The 21761-nt window shown below is 53.6% G+C and overlaps 11 protein-coding genes across 11 annotated transcripts; 3 read left to right on the top strand and 8 right to left on the bottom strand.

Annotated features, from left to right (window-relative positions):
- Positions 1–43: 43 nt before the first annotated feature.
- KL928_004538 (uncharacterized protein) lies at positions 44–4939 on the bottom strand (the record flags this gene model as incomplete). Its single annotated transcript, XM_043205247.1, has 1 exon — positions 44–4939. The coding sequence occupies one exon, from the start codon at positions 4937–4939 to the stop codon at positions 44–46; it is 4896 nt and encodes a 1631-aa protein (XP_043058030.1).
- A 142-nt stretch (positions 4940–5081) lies between these two features.
- On the bottom strand, positions 5082–8081 carry KL928_004537 (uncharacterized protein; the record flags this gene model as incomplete). Its single annotated transcript, XM_043205246.1, has 1 exon — positions 5082–8081. One exon carries the CDS (start codon positions 8079–8081, stop codon positions 5082–5084), a length of 3000 nt encoding a protein of 999 aa, XP_043058029.1.
- A 320-nt stretch (positions 8082–8401) lies between these two features.
- KL928_004536 (uncharacterized protein) lies at positions 8402–9502 on the top strand (the record flags this gene model as incomplete). Its single annotated transcript, XM_043205245.1, has 1 exon — positions 8402–9502. The coding sequence occupies one exon, from the start codon at positions 8402–8404 to the stop codon at positions 9500–9502; it is 1101 nt and encodes a 366-aa protein (XP_043058028.1).
- Positions 9503–9537: 35 nt separating this feature from the next.
- Positions 9538–10095, bottom strand: KL928_004535 (uncharacterized protein; the record flags this gene model as incomplete). Its single annotated transcript, XM_043205244.1, has 1 exon — positions 9538–10095. One exon carries the CDS (start codon positions 10093–10095, stop codon positions 9538–9540), a length of 558 nt encoding a protein of 185 aa, XP_043058027.1.
- An 86-nt stretch (positions 10096–10181) lies between these two features.
- KL928_004534 (uncharacterized protein) lies at positions 10182–11234 on the bottom strand (the record flags this gene model as incomplete). The annotated part of the gene is made up of 1 exon (XM_043205243.1): positions 10182–11234. The coding sequence occupies one exon, from the start codon at positions 11232–11234 to the stop codon at positions 10182–10184; it is 1053 nt and encodes a 350-aa protein (XP_043058026.1).
- Positions 11235–11455: 221 nt separating this feature from the next.
- KL928_004533 (uncharacterized protein) lies at positions 11456–14173 on the top strand (the record flags this gene model as incomplete). Its single annotated transcript, XM_043205242.1, has 1 exon — positions 11456–14173. One exon carries the CDS (start codon positions 11456–11458, stop codon positions 14171–14173), a length of 2718 nt encoding a protein of 905 aa, XP_043058025.1.
- A 26-nt stretch (positions 14174–14199) lies between these two features.
- KL928_004532 (uncharacterized protein) lies at positions 14200–14904 on the bottom strand (the record flags this gene model as incomplete). Its single annotated transcript, XM_043205241.1, has 1 exon — positions 14200–14904. The coding sequence occupies one exon, from the start codon at positions 14902–14904 to the stop codon at positions 14200–14202; it is 705 nt and encodes a 234-aa protein (XP_043058024.1).
- Positions 14905–15131: 227 nt separating this feature from the next.
- On the bottom strand, positions 15132–16048 carry KL928_004531 (uncharacterized protein; the record flags this gene model as incomplete). The annotated part of the gene is made up of 2 exons (XM_043205240.1): positions 15132–15502; positions 15568–16048. The coding sequence occupies 2 exons, from the start codon at positions 16046–16048 to the stop codon at positions 15132–15134; spliced, it is 852 nt and encodes a 283-aa protein (XP_043058023.1).
- A 123-nt stretch (positions 16049–16171) lies between these two features.
- Positions 16172–17358, bottom strand: KL928_004530 (uncharacterized protein; the record flags this gene model as incomplete). The annotated part of the gene is made up of 2 exons (XM_043205239.1): positions 16172–16630; positions 16804–17358. 2 exons carry the CDS (start codon positions 17356–17358, stop codon positions 16172–16174), a joined length of 1014 nt encoding a protein of 337 aa, XP_043058022.1.
- A 112-nt stretch (positions 17359–17470) lies between these two features.
- KL928_004529 (uncharacterized protein) lies at positions 17471–18641 on the top strand (the record flags this gene model as incomplete). Its single annotated transcript, XM_043205237.1, has 2 exons — positions 17471–17509; positions 17592–18641. The coding sequence occupies 2 exons, from the start codon at positions 17471–17473 to the stop codon at positions 18639–18641; spliced, it is 1089 nt and encodes a 362-aa protein (XP_043058021.1).
- A 12-nt stretch (positions 18642–18653) lies between these two features.
- On the bottom strand, positions 18654–21677 carry KL928_004528 (uncharacterized protein; the record flags this gene model as incomplete). The annotated part of the gene is made up of 1 exon (XM_043205236.1): positions 18654–21677. The coding sequence occupies one exon, from the start codon at positions 21675–21677 to the stop codon at positions 18654–18656; it is 3024 nt and encodes a 1007-aa protein (XP_043058020.1).
- Positions 21678–21761: the final 84 nt, after the last annotated feature.

Raw genomic sequence — 21761 nt, 5'->3', positions numbered from 1 at the left:
TGTCTAATTATTTTTCTACACAGAATTGTGTGTGGCAGAATTTTCATGCAACTGGCATTTTAGCCATCACGTCGAAACTGCCGGTTCCGACGTTGTTGAGCTTTCCGATGACGATCCGCGCGGACGGCGACTGCAGCTCCTCGCGGTCGTTGTCCAGGACGGCCTTGGTCAGGAACTGGCACGTCGTCTCGTACGACATCTTGGTGAAGGACGACGTGGACGAGTCGATGCCCTGTCTGTTGAACGCAAGGTACGTGCCCTCTCTGGTCATGTAGTCGGCGATCAGGTCGAGGTGTCTGGACGACACAGAGATGGCGTACCGTCCAAACACGTTGTTGACCTCGTTGACAATGGTGTTTCTGGCGGCCTCGACACCGTAGGTGCGTAGCACGGCAGCAATGTCGTTGGAACGGATGTCGTTGACGTTGATGAACGCGTCGTGCTCCCACATGGCGCCGAAATTGACACCTTCGGTGACCAGAATACGCCTGCCCTGCTCGTCTTCTGGATGCAGACATCTGCCGATGCCGCTCACCTCGCGCACCACCACAGCCTTGCACACGGCCTCGATGATGTTCACCATGAGCAGTTTCTGCGTGTCGGCGCTGAGCTCGAGCTTGAAGTCGCACCACGAGCCGTGCTCGTCGTCGTAGTTGAACTGGCTCACAAAGTTGTGGTTGATGATCACCTCCTGCTGTCTCTCGCGAGCAGCCTTGGACATGTTTTCCTTGATGAGGTTGGACTTGGCCACGTCGACGTCCATTTTGTCGTCGTCGTCGTCGGACTCGGACTCGGACCCGGACGAGCTGTCGTCAAGCAGCGACTCGTCGTCGGACTTCTCTGCACGGCGCATCGTCTCGACCTCCTCGTCGTCGGGGCCGTCGTACGAAACGGCCTGCTTCGTGTTGCTCTTGAGCTTTTCGTCGTCGGCGTCCTCGTCGACAACGGCCGCCGTCTGCGCGCCGAGCTCGGTCTGCGAACGCGCCACGGCCTTGCCGACGGCCGGCAGCGACTCGCTCGAGGCCTTCTTCTGTTTCTTCACCTCCTTGATGATGGCCGTCTCGAGCGCCTGGATGAACTTCGTCTTGATCACGTGCTCCAGCTCCTCCTTGGTGACGTCGTACTCCTGCGTGTAGTCGGCGCAGTCGAAGAAGCGCATGTTGATCTCGTACGAGCGCGCCGCCTGCGCGCCCGTGCTGCCCGTCGTCTCCACCACAGACACGCCGCTGATGAACTCGGAGAACCGGATCTTGGTGATCGACTTGCAGAACGCGTCGGCGGCCGCGTCGTCGACGTCGTCGAGGATCGGCAGCGTCATCTGCGGCGTCTTGATCGACGCCGACGCCGTCATCACGATCTCTCGCAAACGCGGGATACCCAGCGTCACGTTTGCGGCGCCGTGGCCCGCAAAGTGGAACGTGTTGAGCGTCATCTGCGTCGACGGCTCGCCGATCGACTGCGACGCAACAATGCCCACGGCCTCGCCCGGGTTCACGAGCGACCGCATGTACTTGAGCTGCATCAGCGCCTTGAACTTCTTCTGCGTCAGCCCGCCCCTCGTCTTGGCCTCTTTGCCCGAAACAAACAGGTGCTGGTTCTCCTCGATGAACTTGTCGAGCTCGTCCTCGAATTTGTCCGAAACAGAGCCCAGATACTTGCTTGGGTTGTACACCGACACCGTCGGGTCGTACTTGAGGCTCTGTGCGTAGTGCGGCAGCGCGGCCTGTTTCTTGAGCTGCTTGCGGAACTTCTTGTTGTACGACACCGCTGTCTCGGTGTCCAAGTTGTCGATCGACGACGGACTGTATTTCTGCAGCAGCGAGTTGTAGTTCTCCAGGAAAAACTTGAACTGGTGCATGTACGACTCCTTGGTGACGTCGATCGAGTCGCCGCCGTACAGGAACTGGATCAGCGTGCCGTCGGCGTTTCTGATCGTGTTGTCGTACGAAACGTGCACGCCCTCCAGCTGTTTGGTCAAACAACGCTGCAAGTAGCCCGAGTTGGCCGTCTTGACAGCCGTGTCGATCAGACCCTCTCTGCCGGCCATGCAGTGGAAATAGTACTCCTGCGGACGGATGCCCGAGTAGAACCGATTCTTGATGTAGCCACCAGCCCGCACGTCGGTCTCGAACGGCTTGAAGCACGGCAACGTCTTGCCCGACACCATCACCGGCACTCGGCGGCCCTCCAGAGCCTGCTGGCCCAGAAGACACATGATCTGCGACACGTTCACGTTCGAGCCCTTGGCCCCCGACAGAGCCATCGTCTGCATCGCGTTCGCAGGGAACTTCTTCATCGTTCCTGCCGGCACACACTGCGACACCACCTTCGACGTGACGGCGTTGACCTTGGACTGCGCGACCGCGTCCAGAATGGCCAGCTTGCCGTCGTCGCGCAATATCTCCTCCATCCGTCTCAAAAACTCCGGGTCGTCCACCTTGACGTCGCGGTCGAGATTCGTCACCTCGGCAGCCGCAACACGGCCAATGTCCGAGCTCTCCTCCAACAGGCTTCTTCTCCACTGGTTTCCGTCCTCCGTCAGCTTCAGGTCGTCCATACCACAAGTCAGCCCCATCATCATGTTGTAGTTCGTGAACAGTCGGCCCAGCACAGAGAGCGCCTTTCCTGCCACCGTCGGGCCGTAAACCTCGTGCAGCGAGTGGATAAACCCGTACTGCGACGCGCCGTACTGCGACTTGTCCAGGATCCCGCACAGGAGCTCGCCGTTCTGGAAAAGCACCTCGTTCTCGCGAGAACCGTCGCCCCAGTACTCGTTCTTGATCTTGTTCTTCGACCGGAGATTGATCCCCGGCAGCTCCTGCGGCTTGATGTTGAGCAGGATCGTCGTGATCACCTGCTTGCCCGTCCACAGCGGCTCCGGCTTCAGCACGGCAGGCGCAACCGTCACGAGCCGCGACCCGGTCGAGTGCCCGTCCTCCGGGCGGATACACCCGTACACCAGCTGCTGGTACTTGTCCCTGGTGAAGAAGGAGTCCTTGCTGGTGAGCCAGACGCCGGCAGAGATGTGGTCCTGGATGAGTCCTCTCACGGGAGAGCCCGCGGTCGGCGTCAGGTACTGCGAGTCGGTGTTGGCGAGGTTGAAAGCCTCGGCACGCGCGTTCTCGTTCTGCGGGAAGTGCATGTTCATCTCGTCTCCGTCGAAGTCGGCGTTGTAGGCTCCCGTGTTGGCGTAGTGCAGCCGCAGCGTCTTCTCGCCCGGCAGCACTCTGACCTTGTGGCCCATCATGGAGGCCTTGTGTAGAGTTGGCTGTCTGTTCATGATCACCACGTCGTTGTTTCTGATGTGTCTGTAGACTTTTTTGTTCACCACGTCCGAGCCGTTGGACGGGGTGAGCAGCTGTTTGGCGATGGCCGTTCTCTGCTCCAAGCTCATGCCCACCAGAGACACCAGGCTGCCGTCCTCGTTCTGCACTTGCAGTGCTCCAGGCCATCTGTCTGGCCCGTTGATGACGGCCTGTCTGAGCTCGGCCACGTTGTGGACGGTGACCGGCTCCGGGTACGTGAGTTTCTTGGCGAACACGGGCGGAACGCCGATCTCGTTGGTCTCGATCATTGGGTCTGGCGAAATGACCGATCGCGCCGCGTAGTTCACACGTTTGCCCATCATATGCTTCCGGAACAGTCCCTCCTTCTTCTCGAGCGCCTGCTTGACTCCTGGGTGCGCGGTGTTGCTGTTTTGGTTCTGGTTCTTGGTGGAGTCGATGAAGCCGTTGACGTCGTTCTGCAGCGTGACAAACGCGTTCATCAGCCGGTTGAAGATGATCTTGCGGTCCTCCGTACTGATATCCTTGCTCAGGACCGAAAACTGCTCGTTCAGGTCTCTGATCATCAGAGACGTGGTGAGGATCTTAGACAGCAGCTCGTTCTGGGAGTTCTCGTGAACCTCGTCGCCGAGCTTCGAGGGAAGCCGGAACCGCGTCGGCGGCACCACAAGAGCGTGGATGAAGAACATGTCTGCGGAAACAGGCGACCCGCTCAACGGCCGGGAGTGGAACAGCAGGTCCATCACTTTCTGCTCCGTCTTGAACACTTTTCTCAGAATGTTGCGCACCTCCGTCGACAGAACGTATTTCGAGCCCTCTCTGGGCTGCGAGTATGGGTCTGTCTCCGGCTGCTTATCCTTAGACCCGTTCTTCAGCATATCCTGCCTCTTGAGACCCTTGATTCGGTTGTTCGTCAGCTGCTTGTCCTTGAGACCGAGCTCGAAGATCTTCGAAAACCCGTCTTTTCTAAAAGGCGGCGAGTACATTCCACAGTTGTCGCATCTCGGCCTGCTCAGAATGTGCTTGTAGAAATCGTGAATCACGGCTTTTCTCTCTTCTGCCACCGTAGCAGTCATGACGCCCCTCTCCGTGGTGCGGCCCTCAGAAAGCGCCTTCGCAATGCGGATTTCAACAAACTCCTGTCTCTTGTCCATCAAGTCTTTGTCGGACTTGCTGTTGACGGCAACTGGACCGTCGTCTTCGATGGCCTCGTCTTCGTTCAATTCGGCGTCCGAGCGCATGTTGTCCAGTTCGAGAGCCTCGAGCAGTAGCCCGTACTGAATCAGTCGCAGTTTACATTCGTACTTGTGCACTTCCGTGGCTCTGAGTCTGAAATGGTGGCAGTATAGACAGGAAGACCTCAGAAATATGTACATTTGGTTGAAAAACAGAGGGTTGTAGACAGGAATCGGCAGCTCGATGTGGCCCTGGTGGCCCGGACAGGACTTGTCGTCCAGTCCGCACGTGGCACACAGGTTTTTGAGAAAGGCTCCAAGACTCAGATCGTACAGACCCCCGGGCACTGGGTGTCCTAGATTGTCAAACACCGTGGGATTGGTGATCTGTTTGGCAGACAGTTTGCGAACATCGGAGGTGGTGAGCACTCCAAAGTCGACCGACTCTATCTGGGACCCAACTGGCTTGGCAATGTTCATGATGATCTGCCTTTTGGAGTCCTAAATCAACAATTAGAAAAAATACAAAAAAATATCTGAAATTTTTTTATCACCTAAAAATTTTCAATCCGGGTAATATGTATTATAAACGCAGCAGAGACTTCGTGGCAGGCCTAGTAGTTCACTGGATATCCAAGGTATTCTTGAGTTTCTTGATCAGCAGCCAGTCCTCCCTAGGCACAGAGTCTCTAAATGCTGGGTCTTTCAGAGTGTCAATCGACTTTCTCGAGATCAAAGAGTACAGAGGATCTTTTTCATCAACATGTCTTCCCCAGGTAGGCTGCTGTCCCGAAGGAGCCTCCAATCTCATTGCCACACCGGCGTTGGTCTGGCCCTTTCTGACAGAGTCTCTGGACTGGTGGTTGACCTCTAGAGACACAACTTTTCCGAGTGGTAGCGGAGCGTTTCTGCCGGTAGCAGGATCTGGCTTCACCACACAAATCGGAGTTCCAATTTGCACCATGCCGTCCACAACGTCCACACCAATGATCATTGGGTTTCTCTTGTTGATGATCTGCAAAGTCTTCAGCACACATGGGTAGATGGCATATTGCTGGTTCTCCTTTCTTCTCTCCTCCAGCAGTTTCTGCTGATAGGCCGTGAACGAGTCGAACAGATGGTAGATAATATCGGCGTTGAAGATGGTGACGCCCTGCTCATTGGCGTATTGTTCAGCCTCCTTGTCGATTTTGACGTCGAAACAGAGCATGACCGCATACTCCTTGGCCTTGTCCAACATGGCAGCGGCCTTCATCACATCTCTTTTATAAACAGGACCCAGGCCGATGGACATCACCGGGATCTTCATGTCCTTGAGGAAGTCCAGCAGGGCCTCCAACGAACCAAGCGTCGAGGCCTGGACGGTGACACCTCTTCCAGAGGAGTCGACAGAGTCGAGCAATCCCGTCAAGTCGTCCATGACCTCGTCCATAAGCTCGTCCTCGTCGTCGTCCTCGCCCACAACGAGCAGTCTGGAACCAGCAACGGCTTTTTCCAGGTCGTTGGCAGCGATCTTCACACCCAAAGCGGCCTTCACCTCCTTGTGGTGCACGTACTCGGACTTTATACGCAGCTCTCTGGCCGGCGGAGGCGTGAGCAGAGCTCTGATATTCGTGACAATTGGACCGTTCATACCGCACAGAACGATCCGGTCTCCTTCTCTCAGAATTCCGTTCGACAGCACCACATCAATGGTGGTTCCGAGTCCTTCGACAACCTTGACTTCCAGAATGGTGGCCTCCACATGCGTGAGATACTTGAGCTGTTTGCTCATTCTCTTCTGAGTCAGCTCCAGAAGCAACCACAGCAAGTCCGGAACACCTTCTCCGCTAACGGCAGACGTAGGCACAATCGAAACGTATCTGGACAGGTTGTTGTTCTGGAAGTAGAGCTCCGAGTTAAGTCCCTGTTCGGCCAGCGCAACCTTGATGGCCGTGTATCTGGTCTCAAACTCCTGTTGCACGGCCCTGGTCTGCTTGGCAAAGGAGTCACGGAACGAGTTGTTAGGAATGGCCTTCCAGTCGTACAGTCTGTCGATCTTGTTCAGAGCCACCACAAACGGAGCCTTTCTGTCTCTCAGAAGCCTGATGGACTCCAACGTCTGCTGCTCCAAACCATGCATGATGTCGATCACCAAAATGGCAATGTTACACAGAGAAGAACCTCTGGATCTCAGGTTTGTGAACGACTCGTGACCTGGAGTATCGATGATCAGTAATCCTGGAACCTCGTATACCATCTTCTCGTATGGAGCCATGACCGCAGTCTTCTGCTTGATGGCCTCCACCGGGAAGTATGTGGCACCGATCTGCTGCGTGATACCACCAGCTTCGCCTCCTTGAACGTTGGTCTGTCTGATTTTGTCCAAAAGCTTGGTTTTACCGGTATCCACGTGACCCAGAATACAGCAGATAGGAGAGCGCAAATTCGACTCATTGTTAAGCTTGCCATTCTTCTCTGGAGCAGGAGAACTCTGTTTGGTAGCCTCCACATTCGTCTCCGAAACGCTTGTCTGCTCTTTCTGTGCTTGCGGCTCTTGCGATGACTCTTTCTCGGTCTCTTCGTCCTCGTTCTCTTCTTCCTCGTCCAGAGCAGCCTCCCAGTCGGCAGCCACGTCCTCGTCGTCATCGAGGGCCATTTTCTCCCAGTCGTCGACCAATTCCTCTTCCTCCTCGTCTTCTTCGGTAGTCTTTTCTTCGACAGTCTGAGAAACCGCCTTGGCTTGAGCGGCCTGGGCAGCCTCATCCTCCTCTTGCTGCTTCTTCGAAGGCTTCTTCTTGGAACCATAAACAACCTTCTTCGGCTTGACTGGCTCGGCAGACTGGTTCATAACGCCCGGAACAATAATATTGCTGGCCTGGAGCAACTGCTGTCTTCTTCTCTCCTGCAACTGTTTCTCCTGTTTCTGTTTCTTGGTCAGGTACTTGCCCTCTTTCTTGAGCTGTTCCCTCTTGGCCTTATCCTTCTCTTTCTTCAATCTCTTGGCTTCCTCCTTGGCCTTCTCCTCCTCCTCAAGACGTTTCTGCTCTTCCTCCTCTCTCAGTCTCTCTTCCTCTTCCAAACGTCTCTGCTCCTCCTCGGCCTGTTTTCTGAGCTCCATCTGTTTCTTGAGAGCCGCAATACCAGCAGCCATCTTTTTGGCCTTTTTGGCACCCTTGTTGGCAGCAGCCTTGTTCTCCTCTTCTTTCGAGGCCGCTTCCTCCTTGGCAGGCTCTGAACCTTCAGAGCCAGGCGCTGGTGTGGTCTCCTTGGAATCATCCTTCGGAGCCTGGGCCTTCTTTCTCTCGGCGAGCTGTTTCTTTCTCAATTTCTCCTTCTCCTTCTTTTCTCTCTCTTTCTCCTTCTTACTCTTAATGATAGGGCCCTTTTGCTGTGGAGCCTGGGCCTTCTCTTCTTCCTCCTGCTTGGCCTTGGCCTGTTTCTTGTTCTTGGCACGCTTCAAGTTGGATAGGAAATCGTCGGCAAAATCTTCAGCTGCCGCTGGAGTTGCCTCCCTGCTAGGTTCTGCTGTCTCGGCCGGGGATGAAGCCGAGCCTATTTCTTCGGCTTGTGGCATTTCTGCCTCAAGCTCTTCGTCCAAATAGTCTCCAGCCTTTTGACTCTTCTTTCCCTTCTTCGCCATTTTGATGGTGTTGTTTGTTGTGTCTGTTTAATGAATGTATTTGACTAGATCAGATCTGTCGGAACATACGAGAGGCGCAATTCTGTAAAGCTGTATGCTCATCCGTTTGCCTCTGCAAAATTTACACGGTGAACTGCAGGTTGCGGATCAGTGATAGTACAATACAGGGGGATAAGGTCCTGTATCACAAGCGTTTAGTTTAGAATGACACTTTAACTTTACAAAAGGGCTAAAAAATTTTCAAGAGACACCACAGACCACACCGTCGCGTCGCCAATAATTTTGCAAAAAAATTATTATATCCACCATCTTTGTTCACCATGACCACAGTCGAGAAAATCAAGGCCATCGAGGAGGAGATGGCCAGAACGCAGAAAAACAAGGCCACCGAGAAGCACTTGGGTATGCTGAAGGCCAAGCTCGCCAAGCTCAAGAACGAGCTGTTGAAGGACGCCAACTCGGGCGGAGGAGGAGGAGGACCAGGGTTCGACGTCAAGAAAACGGGAGAAACCATAGGATTCATTGGGTTTCCGTCTGTCGGAAAAAGTACTCTACTATCGAAACTCACAGGAACACACTCAGAGGCAGCAGCATACGAATTTACCACGCTTACCACGGTCCCTGGTGTCATTAGATACAAGGGAGCCAAGATCCAGATGTTGGATCTTCCTGGTATCATCGAAGGTGCCAAGGACGGCCGTGGTAGAGGTAAACAGGTTATTGCGGTGGCGCGTTCTTGTGACCTCATTTTCATAGTGCTGGACGTGAACAAGCCTTTGCAGCATAAAAAAATCATAGAGAGCGAGCTGGAAGGTTTTGGTATCCGTTTGAACCAGTCGCCACCAGATATCCTGCTCAAGAAGAAGGAGAAGGGAGGAATCAATATCACAAGCACCGTACCATTGACCAAGATCGACCACGACGAGATCAAGGCAGTGTTGCAGGAGTACAGAATGAACTCGTGCGACGTGCAGTTCCGTTGCGATGCCACCGTCGACGACCTGATCGACGTCATCGAGGCCAAAAACAGAAGATACATCCCGGCCATCTACGTGCTGAACAAGATCGACTCGTTCTCCATCGAGGAGCTGGACCTGCTCTACAGAATCCCCAACGCCGTTCCTATCTCGTCTGGAAGCGGCTGGAACTTGGACGAGCTGCTGGAAATGATGTGGGACAGACTTCAGCTTGTGCGAGTCTACACCAAACCAAAGGGCAAGCTGCCAGACTTCAGCGATCCGGTTGTGCTTCGGGCCGGCAAGTGCACGGTAGAGGATTTCTGTAACAAGATCCACAAGTCTCTGGTTGACGATTTCCGGACTGCCTTGGTATTTGGCACCAGCGTGAAGCACCAGCCGCAGTACGTGGGGCTGAACCACGTGCTGGAGGACGAGGACGTCATTACGATCTTGAAGAAATGAGCATTTGATAATCTATGTATAAAGGGGAGCTGTTATCAGATATAGTAGGCTGCTAGCAGGAATGTGAGGATGAAAGTGATGTTGAAGCTTGGCTTTTCGAAAATCATCTGCCTGACGTCGATTAAATGGGAGCCCATTTTAATGTAGCGAGTCCAAGGAATGGAGACGATTCCTCTCGAATTGAGGAACTGGACGCCAAGATAGAAACTGAGTGATAGAAACACAAATATGGAGCTCAGCTTGCCCACCACCATGCCGCAGACTAGCCCACACATGGATCCAATAGACAGCTCCTGGTAGTCAAGTTTTCCCTCGAAAGACTTGTCGTATTGGGGTTTCTGGGCGATGTTCTGGGCGGTGGTTTCGAGCTGGAGCCGTTTTTGGTCGCCAAATGCCACCTCGTTCCTGATTTGGTTGTGATAGAGCCAGTAGCTAGAGATACCGAGCACGCCTAGCGAGACACCCAGTTTGGGCGCCAGCGGCCTGGCCATTGGTCTGCCCAGCTGGCTGGACATGAGCCTGATCCTAGGCGCGGCCTTGGAAACAAAACTTGACGTAATTGGGCCTGGTCTGAGAAGAAATCTGGAAAACATTAGAGGAAAGAAATGTTGTGCCTTTCATACATTGTTAATTGCTACCGCGCCCGAAATTTAATTCGAGTATATTTTGTTGTATTTTTTTACCCCAAAAATATGTCACTGATAACAGGTCGGTGGTCCGAGAGATAATAAGAGTCGTCGTACCAATTGTCGCCAACCTTGTACCGGACGGCTTCCCAGCTGCCCGAGTTGCCGCCAAATTGGAAGTCGATCCTGCTGAACGAGTCGGCGTTGTTTTTGAAACCAGTGAAGGTAGCAAGGTTGCCAAGTCTGTTTTCAACAGGAGTCTGCTCGATCAGATCCAAAAACTCGAAGCCTGTGTCCACATGGCTGTATTTGGAGACAAAGGTCGAATTCAGCTCGTCAGCAGAGAACTCCAGTTTCCCCGTAGTGATCTCGTACGCTCCGTTGGTCTCTCCGCTGACCTGGGAGTTGAAGTCTCCGACCAGGAACACTGGGGCATTTTTCGTTTCCTGCTCGTATGCTGCTCTGTACTTGATCAGCGCTGCGCCCAGCCGTCTCTGGTCGTCCGACTGGTCGTCAAGATGCGCGTTAATCACGACAAATTTGGTGCCTCCTTTTTTGGTCCGAAAATAGCCAACCGTGCAAGAGCGATAGGAGCCGGCGCCAGGATACTTTGAAGGCTCAAACGGCGTATTGCTCAGCCAGAACGTGTCGTTTGAGAGCAGCTCAATTGAGTCCGGGTTGTAGAAAATCGCCTGGTACTCGCCCGCCTGTGCCCCGTCGTCTCGGCCCACTCCGATGTACGGCATGTCCAAGAGCTCCTTGAGGTCTTCAACTTGTCTGTGGAGGCCCTCATTGACTGTGAACAAGTCGACCTCGTTGAACAGGACCTCGTTTTTAACGCCGATCCTGCGCGTCGACCACGGTTGCTCCGTGTAGTTGGAGTAATACGTAGTCTGTGTGTCAATGGGAACGGTGCTGTTCAGAGCCGCGATTGTCTCGCCAACGGTGATGTCGTCCGGCATGGAGTCGTATCTCAGATTCCAGCTCTGAATTCTTATTCTCGAGCCTGCTTGTGCAGAGCGGGGATAAACCATGATTAGCACAACTAGCAAGAAGATAAGAGCAAGCATTTTGACTCTCGCGGAAGAATTGGCAGTGGCGATCATTTTGCACTATGGGCCATTTGCGTTTATATAATGCATCAGTGAACGCTGAACGTGTGTTTACCCCTCGCTGGACAATGTGGTTGCAGGTTTTCAGGCACGAGATACTATTAGAAAGTTATTTTTGTTTTTTATTTGAAAAAAAAAAACTTCCACGTGGGAATCTTCATCTCTAGCCCGGTTTGGGAACGCAGCGGTACGCGACACGGGTTTGTATTTGCGCGATGAGCACACAGACCGCGGCATTTCTCGGCACGAAAGCCCAACCGGCCTCTTCGTCAGTCCAGAAGGTGTTCAATGGCCAGGACACAACAGCCGCATCGGTACCCTCTAAAGAAGAAATACAGCTGGAGTTGCTGAAATTGGAAAAATCGCTGCAGCAGGCTACGTCTCTGCACCAGCTGGTGAGACTGTTAGGGCAGATCGACTCGAAACAACAGCAATTAGACTACATTCTTCACAGATTCACAAACAAACGGTATGTGGCCCACGGCTCGTCGATTCGCGCGTTGGAGATCAGCAGAGTGGAGCTGTCGACCACGCTGAGCCATTCGCGGTCGCTCAAGAAAATCATGGACAACGCGTCGGCGCTGAGCTCGAAAATCACCGAGAGAGTGAGACTGCTCGACTCGGAAAAATCAAAAATCAAGGCTACCAAGGAGTACGTGGAAAACGTCAGAACGTTAAAGTACGAGGTGCAAAAGGCGGATGCGGCAATCAAACAGCAGGACTGGCTGGCCGCAGCCACGTCGATTGACGCCGTCCGCAACCTGCCCCCTGGTCTGATCAACGACGAGTTTGTCGAGTTCATCGTCCCCACTAGCGACCTGCCCGAGATGCCGAGCGTTCTGCTAGATTCTTGGATCTCGGAACTGAACAACATATTTCTGAGCGAGTTCAACGAGGCTGCTGCCAAAAAGGACGTGCAGAGACTCACCTACTTCTTCCAGCTGTTCCCTCTCATCGGCAAGAGCGACGTCGGGCTCAGTTGCTACTCGAGGTTCATCTGCAATATTATTAGCGACCAGTCGAGGACCAATTTGAGGAGCGTGCAAGGAAAGGACGTGCATTCGAGCTTCTATGCGCAGGTGCTGTTCCAGCTGTACCAAACCATTGCCGATATCGTTCACCAGCATTCGCGCATCATCACCAAATACTACGGAAAAGGTGTGCTCCCGAAAGTATTGAGTGCAATACAGACGGAATGCGATCTTCAGAGCGGCCTCATTTTTGACACCTTCTGGGACGCCAAAAACCTGGACAGGGCGATTAACGATATCAATAACTACGGGTACCCAATTCTCGTGGGGTCGATTTTGAGGAATATCCAGACAGACGAGGAATTACAGGACGACAATGTGGTAGTTTCTCTTGCCGAGGTTTCGAGTCTGATCGACGAGCTCTCTGCGATGCTCAACCATTGGGCAATGTACTGCAAGTTCTTTGTCGTCTCCTGGAACGAGGCTATCGATACATCGAGCAAGGCGGACGCTGTTTATCCGCAGCCGTTGCTGTTGAGCACGTTTATGGAGAAAATTCACAAGAAAATCACCAGAAGCTTTGACCAGCTCTGCACGTTTGCTATCCGAAGAACTATAGAGAAGGCGTTTCTTCTGGAAAACCTCCCTGACATCACCCCACAGCTCCAGCTCTGTGTCAGGTACCTAGCATTAGCCACGAAAACAAACGCCTCCACCAATCAGTCACTACTTTCCCTAACTCCCGACGACCCGCCAGTCACATCGATGGTCGAGGATATCACTATTTCGCTGAACCTGATCATGTTGCAGACCATCACCACTGGAGAATTTTTCACGATCAAGAACATGATGTCCAACACCAGGAGAATCCTCGAAAACGACTTCCTCAATATCATGAAGAAGAAACTCACCGACTCGCAGCCGAGACCAAACTCGGTCTTGCTCACGCCTCAAGCTATCCAGTCTCTGCATACCAATAGCCGGACCAGTCTGCCTATCAACCAGAAGGGCGGGTCTTCGACTCTGATGACCCCAAGAAGCGGCACTCCGCCAATCGGAGGCAAGGACATTAATTCTGGAAATTTATTCATGAAAAGCGCCACCTCCGCATTGAACGCAGCCATGAACTTGAGCGGTGTTGAGACAGAGACGTCAGACAAGTTGCAGCAGTTTGTCATTGTGCTCAACTCGATCAGCGTTTTCCAGGAGTATCTGGACAAACTGTCCAACAATTTGGTGGCAAAACTCGAAAACGACAATCTTCTGATCGTGGACGACCAGGAGTTCGGTCAAGTTCGCGCGTCCATGGAGAGAGACCCAAACACAGACATACAGCTTCGTGTGGATCTCAACAACGGCGAGGGGACCGAGGATAGTCCGTCAGTTAGAGACAGGCTGAAATCGGTGGTGATGACGTTGAGCACGTCCTTCATCGAAAAATCAGAGGTTGTGCTCAAAGAGAACATAAAGACGATATTCAACCAGAACTTTCGGTTCAAGCTGTCCAAGATGGTTAGCGATGTGCTGAAAGAGAGTGACTATTTGATTTCCTCTGATATTCTGGCTCTGAGCTCGACGTCGGAGGTCATGGTCAACTTCATCAGGGAATGGAACTCGCTGATCATTCCGTATCTCACCATATTCACCAGGGCCAACTTCCAAGCATTGCTGCAATTGGTGGTGTCGAACCTGGCATCCGCAATGGAACAGAAAATCTGGTCCATGGAGAGAAGATGCAACGAACTGGGAGCAGCAAAGCTGGAGAAAGACGTGTCGACCATCATCAGCGAGGTCACCAAGTACGACTACAGTCTGCGAGACAATTTCATTCGGATCACCCAGATAGTCATGATGCTGGGGCTGGACGACGACGACGAGGTAGACGAACTCAGTGATCTCGAGTGGGCCCTGACTCCCGCAGAGCGGAGCAGGGCAAGAAACTTGCGAATAGATAGAAAATAATTTGATATTGTACAATGCTATATGCTCTATATTTGCAATCCGTCGTGATTGTCTGTGTTTTCCGCCTCCCGTTGCTGCTGTTCGAGCTTGGCCTTCCGTCCTGCGATAATCTGCTCGTCTGTACGTATCTTGAAACGGCCCTGGATCATGGCCGGGTTGAACTTCGGATGGCTCAGCTCGCACTCTGGGCCTTTGGGACAAAACCCGGTGAGATATAGCGGACACATGACTTTACGAACGTGACGTCTCTGGCATTTGGGGCCGTCCGGACAGTAGCCCAGGTTCGAGTAGTTGTAACATTCGGCGATCTTCGATTGCGGGTCGACGTGGAGATAAATGCACTCGGGCGACTGTGTGCACACTCCGTTCTGCAGGTAGTACGCGCACTCGGGCATACGTTGGAGATTATATTCGTGCAAGAAGTCGCAGTCGTCGCCCATCTTGCACAGTCCCCGCAGCCAGTACTTGCACACGATCTTGTTGTTGAATATTTTAAAAGGGTGCTTGTTTTCGCAGTCGTTGCCGTTGGGGCATTTTCCCGACTGCAGCCAAAACTCGCAGATCGGCCTGTCTGGGTTGAGGCCAAAGCCGTACTGTCTGCGCAAATACGGCTCGAACTTGAAGGTCGCCTTGTCGGAGCCCACATTGAACATCCCCAGCGCGGGCATCATTCCCAGCGGCGGCATAATTGGCGGAGCCAGCGGCATAGACGGGTTCTGGGACGAGGCCATTGGCAATTAGAATTAATTAAAATATATTTATTTCGTTTTCGCCTTTTAGATAGACGTGGTCGTGCAAAGCCAAACTTTATATCCGTACTATACATGGTATCCAATATACACTCGCACAGGTCTCGTGGTCCGGTCAATGTCGTCTAAATATCTCCCAGTACTTGTCCACCATCGAACACCCTATAAACTTGCCCAGTCGCACGATCTTGTCCTGTCTGCTGAGCCTGCTAGCTTCCGAGCCCTGGCTGCCCAGCAGCTCGTAGTTGACCAGGTACTGGTCGAGCGCGGCGTTGGTGCAATTGAATAGCGCGTAGATGTTCACCAGCAGCGGCAGGCCCGCCTCGTCGTTTGCCGGGTCGACTCCGTTCGCGAAAGGGATCAGATCGTACGCCTGTTCCAGCCCTGTTCCCCTGTTCTCGTTTAGCGATCTCGCCAGTCTCTGCTCTATTCGCACAGCCGTGCGGGCCTGCTGTCTCATCTGCTGGTACAGGACCTGCTGTGTCTGGACGACGGTCTGCAGCACGTGCTGGACCTGGTACAGTTGCGGCTGGTGGGCCCCGATTTGCTGCACCATCTGTTGCGCGCTGTACAGCAAGGCCTCGACCTGGTCGGCCTGTTTCTGTACCGACCTCTGGGCCGACCCATTGCCCTGCATGTCCAGACGGTACAGGGGCGTCTGTATGGCGATCGACCTCGAAATCGAGTCTGAGTAGTCGTGGCCCGAGAGAGACCCAGTGTGCCCGTTTGAGGACGCAGACGAGGTGGAGCCACCGCCGGCCGACGCCGCGCCGTTGTTGACCATGATGCCGTTGCCCTGGAGCATCGAGTTTGGCGCCGCGTACCCGGCGGGTCCCAGGTCGGTCGGCGTGGTGAGACCGATCTCCAGCGAGCCTGTTCTGTCAGCAGCACCCGAGGCAGCGGACTCTGTGCTGGAGTCCTTGGTCTGCGACGGCGACTGTTGCGGCTGGGCGATGCGAGGCCTTTGCGTGTCAGCGTTCTTGACGAGATCGTTGGGCGCGGCCCCAAACGGCCGGCGAGTGATGGCCGATTCGGGCTGTCCCAGACGATGGGTTTTGTTTATGTGCCGTGCCAGGTTCGTGGGTCCGTTTCTGCTGGAATACCGAAACGTCTTGTCGCAGTGCATGCACTGGACGTTGGAGAAGCCGTTCTCGTTCGAGAGGTGTCTGTAATGCTGCCACACCCAACTGTTTGGAGGCCGAGGCATGGTGGGATGGGTTAGGTGAGTATTTTATTTTTCAGTTAAAATTTATCTAGGGACGATAAATAGAAAATTATTAGGTGGCCCTACAACTATCGGTCCTTCCGCTCGCGCACCATGATTTTGCGGCGGCGCATCGTCTCCTTGTTCCAGAACTCGTTTCTGTACAGTTCCCACTGCTCGCGGATGTCGGTGCTGAAAACGCGCGGATTCAGAACCACCTTCACGTCGGTGACGCCGCCGTTCGAGGTTGCCAGCTTGATCTCGAGCTCCACAAGCCAGTTGCGGAACTTGGCGACCGAGCCCACTCGCACCACCTTCGACAAATACAGCGTCTGCAGCTTCAGCACACGAATCGGTACCAGAAAGCACGACTTGAGCACCACCAGCAGAGCATCGTACATCCCGACGCGCACCTTCACCAGTCTGATGTTGAGCTGTCGCAGGCCCTTGTTTGTGATCACCACAAACTTGCGCGGCCGCACAATCGTCCGATGGTACTCTCCGCTCAGATAGAACAACAGCAACGTCACAACGTCGATGATGAATACGATCTGCGTAGCAAACCGGATGTAGCTGGAGTCGACCGTCGAGAGCAGCCGGTAGCCGCTCAGAAACAGCACCACGATCATGCTGATGAAGAACGAGAAGTACTTGCGTCGCAGGAGCTTCTGCTCCACGTTCTGCTGCCGCAGCGACTCCTCCAGGATGAGCAAGTTTTTAAATATTTTAGCCGTCTGCGAAATTTCAGATCCAGAGCCAGATTCGGGAGCTCCGTCTCTGGTGCGCGACCGCGACGAGCCGGACCGCTTGTTCTGCGGCGTGCTGCTTCGGCGACGGCCCGGCCGGCTCGGCGTCTTCGTGTGCTCGTTGTCGCTCTCTGTGTAGTTGCCATAGTCGTTGTTGGACCTCAGCGAGAGGTCGCTGGCCCGTCGTCCCTTCTTTGTCGAGATCGGTGTGTCCAACGCGCGTCCCCGCAGCTCGCCAAACGATTCTCGGTGCTGCGAGAAGTACGAGTCTGAGGAGATCGCAAAAAGCTCGGGAGCGTTGATGTCTCTGTCTGAGCCGAGCGACCACACGTCAGAGTCCGACGAGCACGCGATGTCGTCCTCCTTCTCGTTGATTCGCGGCAGCAGCGACGGCGATATCGTCGGCGAGCTCGGCGGAGACGCGACGGGCTCCAGGTCGGACGGCAAATCCGCCGCGGGCGGGTCCTGGCACTTCTTGCTGGACATGGAAATATTTATAAATTTTATTTTATTTTCTATTTAATTTGCATATATTTTCCACAGTTTTTCCCATCTTGTTTGTGCCTTAGATGCTCAATTATATGGAATACATACAAAAATGCTTTTACATCTCGACCCTGTGGAACCGCGACAACTCGTATGAGAGCTTTCTTGCCACGTCCCAACAGGTTCTGGACTTTCCGATCCCCTCGGGGTTTAGCATGGCCGTGTCCTCGAAGAACACCGAGAACAGCTTCGCCTCCATATCCATCTCGCAGCTCGGAGAGCTCGCGGGCTCGCTCTCGTACATGTACAGCTCCGTCGATCTTGCCTCTGCGTACAGCGACACCGCCTCTGTTTCGTTACAGTCCATGTTTGAAGGATACCGCTTGCTTTCGTCGCCCAGAAATTCAAACTATCACAAAAGACCTACACTGCTGTACGGGAAAATGTATTTCCCTTCGCAGTTTTTGGAGGGCATGTTTATCAAGCGGCTCTCTGAGAACTCGCAGTTGCTCGTCAAGTTCATCAACACACCCAAGCTGAACAAGCTGTCCAACTCCACAACCATAATGAACATCTGCTACCAACGCCAAACACCCAAGTCTGCGCAGGATTACGTTTTCTCCACCAACGAGGCGCTCTTTGGCCTTCGCCACATATACAACCTGGGCGCGCCCACCTCGGCAGCGGACGCTTCGCTGTTTTCCGTCGGCTGCGAGCTGTGGTGCGCTGCCCAGTCGCTGGCTCCCGGAATGTCGACGGGACTTCGCTACTCGACACACCTCACGTCGTCGGGCAAACCGCTCACAATGACTCTGGTCATCAACCCGCTGCTGGGCTCGATCGAGTCCACGTACGCCATCAAGACCAGCGTTCTGTCAACTTTCGTGTCGAAGTACAATTTCAACGTCTACTCGTACGAGAGCGATCTGTCGCTGGGATGCCATCTTTGGCGACTCTCGGACGAAAACAAGTCTGTGACGGACGAGCGCTTCAACAAGCTGAAAACCGAGCAACAGAAAGAACTGGTGGACAATTTCATGCACATCGACCCGGCACATATGCTCTCAGAAACCAATTCCACCAGACTATTTATCAGCCAGCACCAGACGTCGGATTTTAGCAGCAGTCTCAAATGCGCCACCAGCTTGAATAAACAGCAAATCAGTCTGCTCTGGGAGGGGCGGTTCAAGGACTGGCTGCTGTCGACAGGCGTCAAGTTCGACTACAAAGACATGAACCCCAGAAGTCTCGGATACGGACTAGAACTCCAGTTTTCGTCTTAATATACACTCTATCTACTCGGAGAACAGCATGCTCTCCACAGCCTTGGCGGCCTTGTCGTCGTCGCCAGACATCATCGAATCGTCCAGCTGCAGTTTGTTCTGGGCCAGTTGCAAAATGTTCTCCTCGATGGTATCTCTGCAAATTATTCTGTAAACGTTGACCTCTTTGGTCTGGCCGACTCGGTGGGCACGGTCCTCGGCCTGCTTGTCGTCGTGCGGATTGAAAGACTGGTCGAAAATGATTACGTTGTTGGCACAGACCAGATTGATACCAAACCCGCCCGCTTTGGTGCTCAGCAGCATCACAGGCACGTCGTCGGCCTCGTAAAATTTGTCGATGATTCCCTGTCGCTCGTCAACAGAGGTCTGTCCGTCCAGTCGCAGGAACTTGATCTGGTTCAAACTGAGCACCATCTCCAAGATGTCGAGCACCTGGGTAAATAAGGAGAAAACCAGCACTTTTTCTCCCTTCTCGGTCACCTTGTCGATAAGTTGCAGCATTTTTCTCACCTTTCCGCTCTGATAGTACGCCTCGTTGTCCAATTGGAACGAAGCCAGCTGCTTGGAGTACGTGTGGCACAGTCTATTCAGCTCGAAGTCGGACATGACTTGCATGTCCTCAAAAATGTAGTCTCTATTGGCATTGTAGTAGTCGTCGCTCTTCATGATGTCTCGCGACATCTTCTTCAGCTTTGGGTCCTGGTAATGTGTTCTGAACAGCAGCGGGTGCAGAGCAGCCTTACGCAGCTGCATCACCACGTTCGACGCCGACAGCGCCTTCGGCAGTTTCCGAAGCTCGTCCGGACTCATCAGCTTCCGTCTCTCCCTCTCGGCCTTGGCCTCGCGAGCCTTCTGAATCTCCTGCTGATAAACGTCCTTCTGGTACTCGTCCAGATCGCAGTACTCGATGTGATGGTGTTTGGCCGGCAGATGCTGCATCACCTGGTCCTTCTTTCTTCGCAGCACAAACGGAGCCATCATCGCACGCGCGTTGGTGATTGCCTGCTGCGAGAGTAGCGGGTTGTAGTTGTCCTCGTCGTCCGCGTCGCCGTCCTCGGTCTCGCGCTTGTGGGTCGACTTGGTGGACGCCTTTTGATCAAAAAGCACCAGCAGATCTTCGCGCTTCTCGTGAAAGATTCCAGGCAAAATAAACGCAAGCAGCGAGATCAGCTCTCTCAGGTTGTTCTGCAGCGGAGTGCCCGTCAACAGCAGCCGGAAACGTGCTCCCAGCTTCATCAGCTTAGCATATCTGTCGGAATTCGAGTTTTTCAGCATATGGCCCTCGTCGTAGACGATCACGTTGAAGTTTCTGCTTCTCAAAAAGGACTGGTCGTACTTATGGCCCGTGGCAAGCGTGTACGTCGTCACCAGGACGTCGTAGTCACTGCTGTACATCAGCTCCTCTCTTAGCTCTGCTCTAGCGTTCTGGCTGCCATAGTACGGAATCACCTTGAGAGAAGGAGAGAACTTCTGGAACTCTCTGAGCCAGTTTTCGAGCGTCGAAGACGGAACAATCACCAAATGCGGGCCGTTAGAGGACTGTTGTTTAAGATACGTCAAAAATGCAATCACCTGCAACGTCTTTCCCAGACCCATTTCGTCGGCAAGAATACAGGAGAGTCTTTTTTGGTACAACAAGTTCAACCAGTTCATTCCAACAATCTGGTAGTTTTTCAGCTCGAACCCGTCAGCCATCAGCTTTGGCTTGTGCCTGTAGTAGTCGACTTTAACCAGAGGCGGTCTTCCGCGCGGTCTGCCGCTTGATTTGGACATTTTCAGAGTGAACTCTCTGTCCTCCATATCGTCGTCAGAAGTGAGCGCCTCGTAGCTTTCGTTCTTGCTCTGCGAGTTTTCGTTGGAGAACAGCGTCTTGTCCGACATGTCGTCGTCGCTCTGCTCGCTCTTCACGTCGATATCAACAATCTCCAGCTCCCCCTTGTCGTTGTAAACCTCGGCGCCCCATTTATGGATGGCTTGGGTGATGCTGTTTCCGTGAGTCTGGCACTTTTTGATCAGCGAGTCGACCGCCGCATACCCCTTCAACTTCTTGATGGTGGTTTCCAGGATCTTCTCGCCAATGGCCTTCTTTTTCACCACTCTTTTCTTCTGCGTGCTTGCAGAGTTTTCTTTTTCTGCGAAATCAAAGCTCTCGACCTCTTCCAGCGACTCGAAAGGCCTGCTGTCTATTAGTGCCTGTGCCACGGAAGGCGGGACGCCAGCGATGTCTACGACGTCCCGTTTCTCGCCGGTGTTCAGGAAGTTCAGCACTTTCTCGTCAAACTCCAGGTCCACGGCTTCTTCAACCTCAGACTCCTCCATGCTGTCGTCATCAACTTCTTCGGGCTCCTCGTCGTCAAGAATAATCGGCTCGTTGTCGCTGTCCGACACCGACACCGCTCCATGCTTGGAGTCTCTGGTTCCACGCACAAGCTTCCGTTTTTTCGCAGGAGCCGGCTCGGGCTCTCTCTTGGTCTGGACATTTCCGTATCTCTGTAAGATACTAGAGGCCTTTTGCAGCTTCACCTTGGAGGAAAGCACGTCGTTCTCTGGCTTTACGGGCGACGACGAAGAAAGCACTATTTTCTGAGGAGACACTATCTGTGCCACGCCCTTCGGATACCCGTCCGAGGGTTTTGAGCCGACTCCCTGGGGCAGTGAGCTCAAGTATGCGGCAGCCTCCCGCAACGACCCCTTTGTTTTCAGCGCCGAAAGCACGGTTGCCTGCGACAAATGGGGGAATTTATTTTTCAGCGCCGTGAAACTGCGTTTGAGATCTGAAGAAAGCGCGCCTTTAGGAGGAACAAGAGGCTCTTGCGAGAACTTCGCGCCCAGCGAGCTGCTGGGGGTATAGGAAAACCGCTCCCGCAGACTAGGGAGACGGGTAGTGATCTGGATAGGAGAAGAGGCCGGTTCTGTGGACTGTGATCTGACCCTGATGGGCGACGAGTCAGGGACCTGGACGGGAGACTCCTCCGAGCCTCCCGACAGTCTCCGATTGGTGTTTGCGTCCTCTATAATTATGCTGTCGTCGGTCATCGGTCGGTCTGGACGAGAAGCAACAAGAAACTCAGAATATAGTTTTTGTTAAACGCGATTGAAAAAAGGAGAGCAAAACACTTT

This window comes from Ogataea angusta (genome assembly GCF_019207475.1).
Source record: "Ogataea angusta isolate 61-244 chromosome Unknown 61-244_NODE_10_length_428612_cov_89.696788, whole genome shotgun sequence".
Classification (NCBI taxonomy): domain Eukaryota; kingdom Fungi; phylum Ascomycota; class Pichiomycetes; order Pichiales; family Pichiaceae; genus Ogataea; species Ogataea angusta.
Note: the sequence above shows the minus strand (reverse complement) of the source record. Positions and strands in the feature narration are given on the sequence as shown.